The sequence below is a fragment of the Mus caroli genome, unplaced genomic scaffold, assembly GCF_978045245.1.
Source record: "Mus caroli unplaced genomic scaffold, Mus_caroli_1 scaffold_9, whole genome shotgun sequence".
In the NCBI taxonomy this organism is placed as follows: Eukaryota; Metazoa; Chordata; class Mammalia; order Rodentia; family Muridae; genus Mus; species Mus caroli.
This window is the reverse complement of record NW_028227264.1, coordinates 39,489,086-39,503,493: the sequence shown is the minus strand read 5'-3', so window position 1 is coordinate 39,503,493 and position 14,408 is coordinate 39,489,086. Positions and strand designations below refer to the sequence as shown.

General features: G+C 44.9%; 1 protein-coding gene across 1 annotated transcript in view; it reads left to right on the top strand.

The window, feature by feature from the left end:
* Fig4 (FIG4 phosphoinositide 5-phosphatase) overlaps nt 1-11,213 on the top strand; it is a 121,027-nt gene extending 109,814 nt beyond the window's left edge. The window contains exon 23 of the mRNA XM_021173871.3: nt 10,669-11,213. Within this exon, the coding sequence (XP_021029530.1) occupies nt 10,669-10,846 (178 nt within the window). The 3' untranslated portion in view covers nt 10,847-11,213. The remainder of the gene's footprint in view (nt 1-10,668) is intronic.
* The last annotated feature ends 3,195 nt before the right edge of the window (nt 11,214-14,408 follow it).

Below are 14,408 nucleotides of genomic sequence, written 5' to 3'. Positions count from 1 at the left end.
CATAAGGAGTGACAATATTAGGATGTGTGGCCTTGTTGGAGGAAGTGTGTCTCAGGGTGTGGGCTTTGAGGTTTCAGATGCTCAAGCCAGGCGAGTGTCTCACTCTCTCTTCTTGCTGCCTGCTGATCTGGATGTAGAATTCTCAGCTCCTCCAGCACCATGCCACCATGCTTCCCACCATGATGTCCGTGGGGTAACCCTCTGAACTGTAATCCAGCACCAATTAAATGCTTCCTTATAAGAGTTGCCTTGGTCATGGTGTCTGCTCACAGCAGGAAAACCCCAACTAAGACAATGAGAGTAGCTGCTCCTTCAGGGAGGGGCTTAACCAACTCAGTGCCAGATTGTCCATTGCCCTTGATGAACTCTCAAAGGGGTTGTAGCTGAGCAGATCACTTAAACTCTTGAAACCAAATAACCACAGCTCCTCTCCTCCATGGCTGACAGTCTAAGGAGAAATTGTTGCTGTGTCGACACTGAGGAGGACATTGGCAGCAAAGATGAGGGAGCCAGGCAGAGACACATGCCTGCCATCCTGGCACTTGGGATGAAAGCAGAAGAATTGAGCATTCAAGGCTACATAGCAAGTTCAAGGCTAGCCTGGGCTACATGAGACCCTTCCACAAAAACCAAAAAGAAATAAAAAGATGCAAGAATTTACACAAAGGAAGTCTCAGAGGGCAAGCTGACATGCCTTGGTACATATTGATGAAACAAGAAAAGGGAGTCCTGTGGAGTTAGCGAAGTCTCCTGAGCCTCCCCTCCCACTGTGGGCTCAGGGGAGCTCGCAGAGTGCATCAGGAGAGTGCCAGAGGCCATCCTACAGAAAGTTATTTGAACAAGAGAACATGGAGCCTATAAACATCCCATAGACAACCAACATGCCCATTCAAAATAAGCTAAAATACAAATAAACACCTATAAATAATAATAATAATACCTATTAAATTCAGAACAAAAGACAGAAGATTTAAAGTGTTAAATGCTGACAACAGGCAAAAGTTTAATGTGGATAAACTGGCATCTTTAAAAGAGAGGGAACCACTAGGACAGTGAAGCAGAAGGAAAAGTCTCTCTTGGACTGCAACTTTCCTTCAGTGTCGGTGTGGTAAGAGCACACCAATGACCTGAGAGTATGGCCTGTACTGGCTAGAACCAGATGCATTGTAACCAGAAGGGGAAAATATCCTTTAGGCATCTATACAGAAAGACTTCTTATGGAAAGCTTAGGTTGCTGCAAGGTGTAGTGGGCATAGTACTTAATACCAGGAAAAAAAAAAAAGAGTAATGTGTTTCTAACGCTCAAGAGAAGAATGCGTGAGCCATTAATAGCTTATGCTTTTAGTGTAAAACTAGATCTCATTGTCAGTAGGAGCCCACGGAGTATTGTTTGCATGGGCATAGTAGAGATGAGCTTTAGACAACATGACTAGAAACATTCCTGTGGCTTAGACAGGTGACCCCAAAAGCCCATGTTTTAAGGTCCAGCTGGTGGCACTACAGAGAGGCAGTGGTGCCCGTAAGGAGTGGCCGAGCATAAGGATGTTAGGTCATCAAAAGCATGGCTCTCCCCTCTCCTCTTCCTCTCTGTATCATAGCTGCTCCCACCATTCGCTCCTACCCGGGCATACTCCTCACTGCAGGCCCAAAGGCAATGGACCAAGAGACCATGGATTAATACCCTCAAACTTGTGAACCAAAGTAAACCTTCCTCTCATTTTAAGCTGATTATCCCAATTATTTTGTCACAGTGACAGGAAACTGATTAGCATAAACACTGATATAAAATAAACCATGGTTCTCTGCAGAGATAAAATAAAGGGCTAAAGGGAGAGGCTAAGACGCCATAGCTCTGTGGTGAAATGTGTGCCTTACTGTATGTACTGCAGCTCTGAACAAGCTGAGGCAGGAAGAGTGTGCATGAATGAAATCTGTTCTCAGGGAGCATATGATGCGGATACCATTAGCAGTGTTATTCTGAGGCTCTTGTGTGTTTACTATGAGATAAACCAAAGAAAGCATGAATATTTATAAATTCTACCATCCTCTTTTGTTCATTGTCCTTGACATCACACACACACACACATACACACACCCATGTCCACACTCACACCCCTCACACCCACATAAATGTAAACACACACATGCACACACAAATATACACATGTGCATGCACACATACACACTCGAGTGCACATACATGCACCCATGCACTCACAAACACATGCACTCATGCACACACATACTCACACACCCACAAACACATTCACACAAGTATCCACATGTGTACACACGTACACACACGCATGCATATACATGAATATGCACATACATACACCCATGCACACTGGTGTGCACAAGCACACACATGAACACCCATGTAGCCATACATATACATACATACGTACGCACATGCACACACAGACACAGGCTTGATAATGAGAATTTCTAGACTTACATTGTAGTCTTAGAATGTCAGTTTCCCACTAAGAGGAACCCAGGCTCCTGGAAGAAGTTGCTGACTCTGGGCTCATGTTGGGACACATATACAATGAAACTGAAACTTGTCGTTGATCCAGATAGCAAGAAAGCTCTTGGAGAAAAGTGGGGTCCTTAAGAAGGACTTGGTAAGCCTGAAGAAGTCCCCACTGGACAAGGACAGGCCAATGTGGACCCTGTAAGAATGACAGCTGCAGCAAGGCGAAGCTCAGGCAGTGCTTAAGGCTGTGTGCTTATAAGGTTTTAAGAGTGTCACTCTGAAGGGGAACAGGGATTCATCTGGTGACATGACAAGGAGAATAGAGCATTACAGTTTTGTGAATCGTAGCACTGAGTGAGCAGAGGAGAGCAGGGAAGCAGTGTAGTTAGGGACTGAATGGCATTACTGCCGTGCGAGTCACATTTATATGAGGGTGACGGCTCACGGAGACAAAAGTACCAACCAGGAGTTTCTAGGAGAAACAGAACAGTAAAGACATGCTAGGACAGCACCCCACACATTGCGTCCTACAGTAACACCAGAATCATACCACACATAGTGTCCTACATTAATGCTGGGACACTTCTACACTTCTACACTTCCTTACACAGAGGCCATTGGCCACCTGTGGCCGTCATGTACTTGTCAAGTGGCAAATGATACTGAAAACCATCTTAAGTATACTTAATTTAAATCAATTTAGGGTAAATTTAAATTGTCACATGGCTAATTGCTGCCATATTGTACAAGGGCACTTTGAGAGCTGCATTTTGGATCAAGGTATCTATATTCTGACCCTTGGAATGTGAGCCAGATGCAGACACTTTTTTTTTTTTTTAAGAGAACTGAACATATTTTCACTTTATCACCTTGGTAGACTCAAGACTAGGCTGCAAAGTATGAATGCCGTGTTGGAAAGATATAACACTTTGATGAAAGAACTGGAGAGATGCAATTGATATCACGGAAAGTGTGCAAACAGTTTCCACAAACCAAAGGCTGGCATCCCTGAGGATGCCGAGGACTGGGAAAAGCTCTGGTTGGAAGTGTTTGCCATCGCACAGCATCAGCAGTTAGATGATAAGAGCCCTTAGCTCCTGATGGAGACTGCGAAAGAAGGCAGAGCTCACAACAAAGGTGGATCACTAAGGCGCTTGCCAAAGTATATATAGCTTCAATATAGCATATGTGTCTTACGTGTCTTAGTATACCCAAATTATAGTTTTGACCTGATGAGGGTTTTCTCCTAGAAAGAATAAGGCAAAACTACCTCCTGTTCCTCAGCGTAATATCTCGGTCCTCTGGCTAAGATGTGGTCAACAAGGAAGCGTGTGATGAGATGATGATGGTGATGATGGCAATGATGGCAATGATGTTGATGATGAGGTAGAGGAGGGGGGTGAACTTTGTGGGAGAAACTGAAAGTTTTAGTAGCAACAGACAGAGCACTGGGAAGGGAAATGGATCTTATGAGTCAAACTCTTACTAGATATTCTGAAAATGCTACATAAGGTTTGAAGTATGCCAAAATACTGATCAAAGCAAGGGGATACGATTTTAACATACCAAAAAGCATCACATAATGCAATTCTTAAAATTATGTAAGTGTTGTCTAGTCGTTTAACCACCAAATTTTGTCTAGTAGTTTAACGGCTAACCATGAGTCCACATCATGTCACCGAATTCCGAAAACATCTCAGCCCCAAGCCAGTGAACATTTACTGGTTATTCAATCCATGCAAGCCAGAAAAGTCGTCTTAGCAGGGATTAAACTCTAAAGGGCTCAAACATTAGTTCCGCATTTGAGTATAAGGTAGAGGTTTTTTTTTTTTTTTCTTTTTTATCAGAAATGGCTGTGTTAAAAGCAGCCCCACTGAACAAAGAGCATTGAAGGGCACCAGTGAGGGGTTTCCTTAAAACCATCTAGTGTGTCTAATGAATTTCTGCCTGGAGTGTTTCTCTTCTGCTGTGAGAGCTGCAGTTAAGGGTGAATGTCATCAGTGCTCACCGAGCGATGTGTGTTAAGCAGCTCGGAAACGAATGGGTAAATATATTATTCTAAATAAGGCTGCACCATTCCTTGGGGGGAAATACAGAACCCGCTGCAATGTAATTATAATATTTTATGTCCAAAAATACAACTGGCATTTGAGTGCGGGGCAATAGGTCTTCTCCCTTGGAGGCTGTGAGGAGCTTAAAGCTAAATTCCCTCTGCTCATGCCCAGGAGACAAGTGTTGATTTTTTTTTTTTTTTTTTACTTTTATTTACTTTTTGTCATCTAATAAGCTAGGTCTCTCTACTGGAATCCATAAAAGAAATTTGTCTCACCATTTCTACAGTGTGTGGTATTTAAATGCTAGTTTTGATGGTTTTGTTTTGTTTTAATCTGGCACCCAGTGCTACCACTGTGATAAGAGATTGTCTGTCTGTGCTGGTCTTTAACTTCACTCCGTCTCTGTCTAACAGCCTCTGAGTGGTATGGATTTTGTTTTCTTTCCCACCTCATAAATGCATATGTCATTTGAGAAGTAAATTAAATAAATAAATAAATAAATAAAATCTCATTAGAAAATCAGAGCTGAACCTATTATTGTTGTTCATGTCTTTATAATTAAGCATTAAGCTGTGCCCTCCAATGTAGGGCTAGTGGTATTTTGTCATTTAAAAGAAACCTCATGTTCTGTGCTCCCAACACTTGGGACACAGAAGGAGTAGGATCAGAAGTTTGGTAGTCTGTTTGAGTCAGACATAATGGTATGCCCCCGTAATTCCTGCATTCAGACATCTGAGGCTAGCCTGGGCTACATAATAAGATTGGCCAGCCTGCTGCCACAAGATATGAGTGTTTAGGGGACACCCAGAGGCCCGCCCACAGTGTGTGTGAGCAGAAGACCCCCAGGTCCCTGGCAGCTGTGTGTCCTGCCCACAGCAGGAGCCATCACAGTGTGCAAGTGTGTGGTGGACAGAGGGGAGAGAAAGACAAGTGGGGTGGTTTGAGCTCTATGAAGAGGAGTGGAATTGGGAGGGGAGGGTGGAGAGAGTTGTGAGTAGCCTGGGCTGACACCTGAGGCCACGGCGAAGTCTCTGCCTGTAGTGCCGCTAAAGGCCATGTCCATGGCTCAGATTACCAACTAAAGACCCTATGAAAGTCCCTGGTCTGAGTTGGCCATGGTCTGGGACCAGGTTGATGTTGAAGGGCTAGGAAGAGCTGGCTCTGTCCCTTACTGGCTCTGGTACTTGGGAGAGCAGGGCCCTGCACCTCACTTGGCACAGTAGAGCTGGCCCTGGTGGTGGGAGCATGGGTGAACATGGGAGAGCTGTCCCTGCCACATAAGGTGGCATGGATGTGGTTGAGCTACCCCTGAGGGTATGAAAGCAGGAGAGCTGGCCTTGCCCCCTGCCAGCTACAGTACTGGGTGAGCCAGCCAGGCAGTGCAGGAAAGTTCACCCTGGTGGTGTGGGCTCAGGGCAACTGGCGGGCTGACCACCTCAGCTACCACTCAGGCCCAGATCCCGGTCCTGGAGTTGACCCACACCAACATGTACTCCATCTGTGCACTGCTGGAGCGAGTGAAAGAGCTGGTCCTGATAGTGTAGCAGAAGCCAGAGACCTCAAACCAGACCAATGACTCATTGCAATGAATGTTTGCAATTAAAGACGTGTGGACAGAAGCGTATACTGTGGAACACTTGTGACACACTACAACTCCCTGGATGAGATGGTTTTTATGTTTTGTTTATTTTTTTTTCTTTTGTGGGGAGGTTGCAAGGGTGGATAAGAAGGAAGGGAGAGGTGAGTGGGATTCGGCTACACAATGTGAAACTGAAGCAATAAAAAGTTAAAAGAAAAACAGTTTAAGTAGTTAGAGTATGGCTGAGTGGTAGTATGTTTGCCTAAGGTGTCCAGGGTCCTTGGTTTGATTCCCATCACCGTAAGAATTCAAGCAAGCTCATATTTAGCATTCTACATGTCTCATCTATATAACTGATGGTGGCCATGACAGACCAGAAGCTGGCAAGCGTTCCTAGATGTTAGAATCGTCCCGCGGGCTCAGCAGCTGCCCTCTCCATCAGATGTTCTGACTTAGTCTGCGGCAGGAGTCGAGAGTCTTTGGGCCACACAGAACTCCAGCTTAGGTCTATGAGGGGCTCCCTGTGACCGGATCAGGAAACAGTGGTTCTTTGTGAATCCATTTCTTCTTGCCCCCTGTTACCCCAGCAGTCCTGGGGATATCTTGAGCTTTATTCTGACTCAGATGCAGCAGGGACTATCTCAACATCAGAGATTTATTGTTCAATGTAGCACTGGGACCACGGGAGGACCTACCTGCTGCTTGATAAAGCCATGCCAGCTGGGGTTGGCATGCCCTGTCCATAGAGTTTGTCATTATTTCTGTGAGCCTGCTTTCAGTGGATCTGGTTCTGAGAAGCAGAGGGAGGACTCCCAGTTTATTTCTTGATAAGAAGTCCAAGTTGTTGGGTAGAGTGCATGGTCCTGTTTGTGTTGCCCTGGCCCTGCCACCCCTGGGACGGCAGGGTCTCTTCCCCTGCTGGTCTAAGGTTTTAGTTCCCAGACGGTGTCTTTGAGATATCTGCTTATTCTTGCCAGGAATGTTATGCACATGCGGTTCTATGCAGAGGTCAAGGGTCAAAGAGAGAACAGGGGCCATCAGTTCAGCTTTACAAATAGCTAGCGCGTCTGACCGCTAGAGCAGGTAAAACTGTGCTTCCCTCCTCCAAAGCAGATGTGAAAGCTAAATGTCAGGATGTATGTGTAAGAGCTCTGAGAGGAGCAGACACTGGACTAATGTAGGCTGTGTGATGGCTATCTCTGAAGACTAATGGAGCCACTTTATAGAAGGGCCTGCTTAAAATGGTTTGGCACTGAATACAACCAGCCATTAAAGAATCCTTACTGCTCATCTTGAATTAAATTAACTGTAGAGCTCCAGTATTGTTCTGAGGCAAAATTATGAATAGATTTGTGTATTATCTCAACCACCCGCCATAATAATGTGTTAAGCACAGACATTCAGTAGCCCTGTATCTGTCCTGTGAAACACAGTCCTGCCAGCTGGCATACAATGAGATTTAAATCTGTCTCCAAATTCCTTTAACTTGGCTCTTCTTCTTTCTTCCCCTCCTGCCTTTCATTCCTCCCTTACCCCCTCATTCTCTCTCTGTTTGTGTGTGTGTGTGAGAGAGAGAAAGAGACAAAGAGACAGAGACAGATGTTTGTACAGGTTTGCACATGAGTGTAAGGCCAGAGGTTGGCATTGAGAGCCTTCTTCAGTTGCTCTGCACCTTGCTTTTCTTGGGGCTCACCCATTGACTGACCAGTTAGCTGCAGGGATCTGCCTGTCTCTGAACTGTTACAACACTGGCTATGTACTAGGCTGGGGTTACGCATCACCACATCCAGCTTTAACTGAGGCTTTAAACTCAGGCCGCCATCCTTGTGTGGCAAGCATTTCATTGACTGAGCCATCTCCCCACACTTCACTGACTGAGCCATCTCCCCAGCACTTCACTGACTGAGCCATCTTCCCAGCACTTTACTGACTGAGCCATCTTCCACACTTCACTGACTGAACCATCTCCCACACTTCACTGACTGAACCATCTCCGCAGCACTTTACTGACTGAGCCATCTCTGCAGCACTTTACTGACTGAGCCATCTTCCCACACTTCACTGACTGAGCCATCTCTGCAGCACTTCACTGACTGAGCCATCTCTGCAGCACTTCACTGACTGAGCCATCTCTGCAGCACTTCACTGACTGAACCATCTCCTCACACTTCACTGACTGAGCCATCTTCCCACACTTCACTGACTGAGCCATCTTCCCACACTTCACTGACTGAGCCATCTTCCCACACTTCACTGACTGAGCCATCTCCCCACACTTCTCTGACTGAGCCATTTCCCCACACTTCACTGACTGAGCCATCTCCCCAGCTCTTCACTGACTGAGCCATCTCCCCAGCACTTTACTGACTGAGCCATCTCCCCAGCACTTCACTGACTGAGCCATCTCCCCAGCACTTCACTGACTGAGCCATCTCCCCACACTTCACTGACTGAGCCATCTCTGCAGCACTTCACTGATTGAGCCATCTCCCCAGCCCACCTTTAGTATTTTAGCCTTAAATGAACCACTCTGTACTTGAGTTTTATTACTTTTGTAAGGATTTGGTCTAAGATTATGTGAAATCATTAGGATGCTTTTAAAATTAGAGTGCATGTGTATCATAAACTGTATGCCAAATTTGAATTGAAACTCATTATCTTGAGATGAAAAAAAAAAAAAAAACAACCAAAACCCAAAAATCTTAGCTTCTTAAATGACTAATCTCTTCCAGTTTTATTTTATTTCAATGAGATGTCCTATAAAGTCCAGTCATCATGGGATAGTGTGTGTTGTACACAAAGGTGAAGTTCAGTGAGCCACCTCGATTGCCTGCCTTCCTTCCTCCCTTCCTTCTTCCCTCCCTCCTTCCCTTCCTCCCTCCCTCTTTTGTTTTTTTTTATAAAGATTTATTTATTTATTTATTTATTTATTTATTTATTTAATGTATATGTATACCATTGCTCTCTTCAGACACACCAGAAGAGGGCATCAAATCTCATTACAGATGGTTGTGAGTCACCATGTGGTTGCTGGGAATTGAATTCAGGACCTCTGGAAGAATAGTCTGTGCTCTTAAGTGCTGAGCCATCTCTTCAGCCCTCTTTCTTTTTGTTTCTCTCTCTCTCTCTCTCTCTTTTGTTCGTGTATAAGCTTATGTATATGCATGTTTGCATGTGTGGGGACACATGTGTATGTGCAGGTATGCACATACATGTGCACGTGTATGTGGAAGCCTGAGGTTGGGATCAGGAATCTGCCTTGATCACTCGTCAACCTTATTCTTTGAGGCAGGAGCTCACAATCAAAACCAGAGCTCACTGCTACAGCCAGCCAGCTTGCTCTGGGGTCCCCTGTCTTGTCCTTCCAAAGCTGGACCTGTGTGTCCATGCCCACCTGGCACTTATGTGAGTTCTAGGGCTCTGACCTGTGGCCTTCTTGCTTGCAGAGCCAGCATTTTCCCCACTGAGCCATCCATCCCCATAGTCTGTGCCTTAGTGGCGTTCTAGAGGAGTAAGAAAAGTCCACATCTAAGTGCAGCACATGCTATGAAGACAGAGCTCTTGAACAGTTTCTCCTGTCCTCCATGTTACCACACTGCCCAGTTTCCAGAAGAATGCTAACATTCCAGCTGCTTCCGATGTCCACTGCTAACCACAGATCCCTCCCCTAGCTCCCTTATCTGCATCACCAGAGAAAGCTCTCCAGCACTGCTCAGGCTAGGCCACTTGATGCTACCACTGACAGGAGGCAGGGTCAGCTCTCCTGTTCTCGTGCTCTTGGGGCCTGCTCACCACACCCACATTTCCAGGGCCAGCTCCTTTGTGCTGCTGTCAAGGCGCAGGGCTGGGGGGCTTATTCTCTGGTGCTTCAGAAAGGAGGGGACTGTCTGTCACAGATTCACAGTTCCTTACCTTAAAAACAGAGGTCAGATATGCTGTAGAATTAAAAAGTGGGTATTAGCACCCCAAGATATAGTCACCTCCTATAATCTCCCCAGTAAGATCTGAGGCCTTGTCTGATGTATGACATGTTAACATTTGCATGTCAGAGAATGGGAAAGAACTGAGAGCAGGGTGTTTTAGGTCAGCTGGAAGTCTCAGGCAGTATAGCTTTTGGTTGTCAAAGCTTTTAGAATTTTGGAACTTCAGTAAGGAATTATACCTAAACCGTGATCCTATTTACTGAATGCTTGTATTGGGCCAGGCACGGCACTGAGCAGACATTTTACTGCCATAAACTCATTGGCAAGAATTATCACTACAACACACAACAAAAACAAAAAATAAAACAAAACAAAACAAGAGCCTGCAAGGACAAGGAACAAAACGTAGGTATAGCAGCACCTGAAGCTTCTTCCAGTGGGAGCCAGCAGGATACGCAACTATAGCGCTGACATTCTATAAGGGACAGAACCTCTGCCCTGCCTGGGTATCAGGGACAGCTTCTATCCTTCGGCCTCCCAGGAAGTAACAACTGCAGAGGCTGCCCTTGGTTGGTGAAGCCCATGTTGTGGTGAGAAGTTCCATAACCCAGCCCTGTCTTTCCTCTTTTACAGAACTCCCATCTCAGCTTTCTCGCAAGACAACATCTATGAAGTTCAGCCTCCAAGAGTAGACAGAAAGTCTACAGAGATCTTCCAGGCCCATATCCAAGCTAGCCAAGGTATCATGCAGCCCCTTGGCAAAGAGGACACTGCCATGTACCGGGAGTACATCAGAAACCGCTACTTGTAGAGACGGCCTCGAGGACAGTGTCCTCTGTGAGAAGGCGTGCCCCAGAACCTGAGATGCAGGTCATTGGTAAAGGACTCCCCAGCACCTGTATCACAGCCTTCGGTGACTCCAGCTACAAGGAATCCAGTGTTGTCTTCCAGATTTTGTAGGCACCTATACTCAAGTAGGTGCCTGTGTGTGCACACATACATGCACAGGAGTGCATACACACACATGTATGTGCACACACACAGTGAAAATAATAAAAGTAAAATCTTTAAAAATCAATTCATCCAAATCATGCATCGGGAACTTTTCACCCCTTTGTACCATGCAAATGACTAATTGCAGGTAATAAAGAAATGGCTGCCTCTATTGCTGGTTTTGCTTTTGACTTATTTTAGGAGAAATTCACATTATGAAACGTCCCATGAAATTCTACTTTACAAAGTTAATAGGCTTGTGTGAGCATCCCCTACGTGTCAGGAGTTATGGCAAGGTCTAGGGATAGCCTGGTAGCAAGAGAGCCCGAAGTGTCTTCTCTCGGAAGGAATAAGCAATGTACTTTTCTTTATACTTGCCATTTTCAATCTATTCTGCTTGGCTTACATGTTAATTTTTTAATTTTGATGGAAAAAAATATTTTCTTACTCAGAAAGCTGTGTTCTTAGGAAATATACTCTGACGTGTTTATGGATAAAGAGACCAGATCTCCACAAAGTATCATCCTAAACGGAGTTCAGGACAAGCAGCATGCTGCAAAGCACATGGAGAAAAGCATTAATAACTGACAAATCTGAGGAGAGACAAAGCTATTTCCACTATTCTGAGAACTCTATAACTGAAAATTACATAAAAAGAAAACATTAAAACTAGCCATCTGAGCGCCTGGAGAGGTGGGCCATTGATAGAGTACATAGGCTCTTACAGAGAACCTCAGCTCAGTTCTCGGCACCCGTGTGACGGCTCACAGCCAGCTGTAACTCCAGCTCCAAGGGACCTGATGCCAGCTTCTGGGCTCCATCAGTACCTGCACTCACACAAACCCCCACCCCACCCACACACATCATTTTAAAACATAATTCTTTCGTGGTTGTTCTAAACAACTTTGTAGGGCAGAGTTGTGTGACATATTTGACGTTTAGAACTCAGACAGGTGATGGGCACATCCGGTTAGTACTTTACATCGTTAGACGCTAACATGGCAACTGTGTGTTTTCAGACTGTTTGCCACAAGGGTTTGATGCCATTTCATATGTCTCAGTTCCCAGAAAGCCCCTATTCCCATAAGTCACAGAGAAGAGAACTAAACCATCTAGCCCAAGAAAGAGTACAACAGCAACCCTGGCACCCTGGGATTCTCGGGAAGTCGCATATTGCAGATAAATTTGAAGCCCCATTTAGCAGACATTTTTGATTGACACCATCATGAAATAAGATTAGAGAATGACAAGGGAAGAGGGATTCTGTATTTGTGCAGTTTGCATCTCTGCCTAATAGCTTGTTGTGCTGTGTGGGTTCCCGAGTGACTCTTCCCAAGTCACAGAAAAATCTGGAGCTGCTGCCAGGCTGCCAGTTATAAATCAGACATGAATCTTCATTTTCTAGCAGTTATTTGGCTGCTGGATGTCACCTAATAATGATAAGGAGAAGCTTTATCCTAAGTTCCCCGTACTGGCTAGTTTCGTGTCAACTTGACACAGCTGGAGTTATCACAGAGAAAGGAGCTTCAGTTGAGGAAATGCCTCCATGAGATCCAGCTGTAAGGCATTTTCTCAATTAGTGATCAAGGGAGAAAGGCCCCTTGTGGGTGGGACCATCTCTGGGCTGGTAGTCTTGGTTCTATAAGAAAGCAGGCTGAGCAAGCCAGGGAAGCAAGCCAGTAAAGAACATCCCTCCATGGCCTCTGTATCAGCCCCTGCTCCCTGACCTGCTTGAGTTCCAGTCCTGACTTCTTTCAGTGATGAACAGCAATGTGGAAGTGTAAGCTGAATAAACCCTTTCCTCCCCAACTGCTTCTTGGTCATGATGTTTGAAATAGAAGGAATAGAAACCCTGACTAAGACACTCCCTAAAGATCTAGAAACCTGACTGTCTTTATAATCTTTCTGATCCCAACTTGCTTTACTATAAAATGGGGAAGATAAACTAGGCCTCTTACTTTCAAGGCTGAAGGACCACTGAGGCAGGTTCAAGGTCAACATGCTCAAGTTAGAACTTTTCTCAAAATAAAAAGTTGAAAGATGGCTGGGGTTACAGATCAAAAGTTAGACCCGATCTGGAATGTTTAAGGTCTGTTTTAATTTGTTTTTTATTGTGATAAATACCATGACCAAAAGCAAGTTAGGAAAGAAAATATTTCTTTCATCTTTCAGATCACAGTCTATCACTGAAGAAAAGTAAGGCAGAAACCTGGAGCAAAAAGAGAAGCAGAGACATTATATAGCCAAGGCCCACCTGGCTAGAATGGCACCGCCCACAGTTGGCTCTTCCTACATCCATTAGCCACTATGTAAGTGCCCTACAGACAAATCTGGTGTAGGCAGTTTCTCAGCTGAGGGTCCCCTTCTAAGTGTGCTTAGTCATAGTATCATACGGGTTTTGGTGACAGTATCACAAGAGAAAGAAAATTAGAACAAGCCATAAACATGCCAGACCAGCATTCTATTTTTGAGCTATATCCCCAGCCCTCTTTTAACTTTTTATTTTGAAACAAATTCTAAGTCAACCAGGTTGGTCTTGAACTTGGTGGTCCTGCGTCAGCCTCCTGAGTGGTTAAATCCACAATAACTGCCCCAAACAAACAGTAATAAAAGTCAGGGAGGGTAAACACTGAGTTGTCTGACTGTGAAACTGGCCATGGAGCAGGCAGGCAAATGATGTTAAGTCAACCATAGCTGTGGTTGATGCAGGTGGATGGGCGCTAATTAATGATGCTTTGCCAACGAGACCAAAGCAGGCACAGCCTTTAACCCCTACAGAGGGGTTCATGAGCATAAGGGGCTTGTAAACCAAGTGAATGTGATCCTGATCACACTGAAAAGCTCAGACAGCATAGGAAATACAGACTACTGTCTTCGTAGACCCAAAGGGAGTCAATGAGTTGTGCTTAGGAACATGAACTCTGGCTCCCAAAGCTTTCTAGTAGCTCTGGACTTGAAGCAGTTACTCTAGCATCTCTAGGCTGCCATCTCATCTGGTGTAGATAGCTGCAGAGAGAAAAATTGGAAATGTATTAAAGCGTGGAGCTCAATGTTTATCAGAATGTAGATGGTCACTAAATGTTCAGTCAAAAGGTCACTGAGGATGCGTGGTCATTACAGCTTGCTATGTGGGACCTAGGAACCATCGCAACCTTCTAGACTCACAAGGCTTTAGTCCCATTTCAACGTGTTCCTATAGATTTTACTCCCTTAGGTCAAGCACTTTAAATGAGCTTTGTAAAGGTAGATCACCAATAAAAAATCTCCTCCAATAGTGGGCATGTCCTATGAAATAAAAACTATATGTTGATCATAATACCATACACAGCAGCAGAGTGTTGACATTATAGTTACAGGAGTCCTGGGATGGTGTGTGTGCA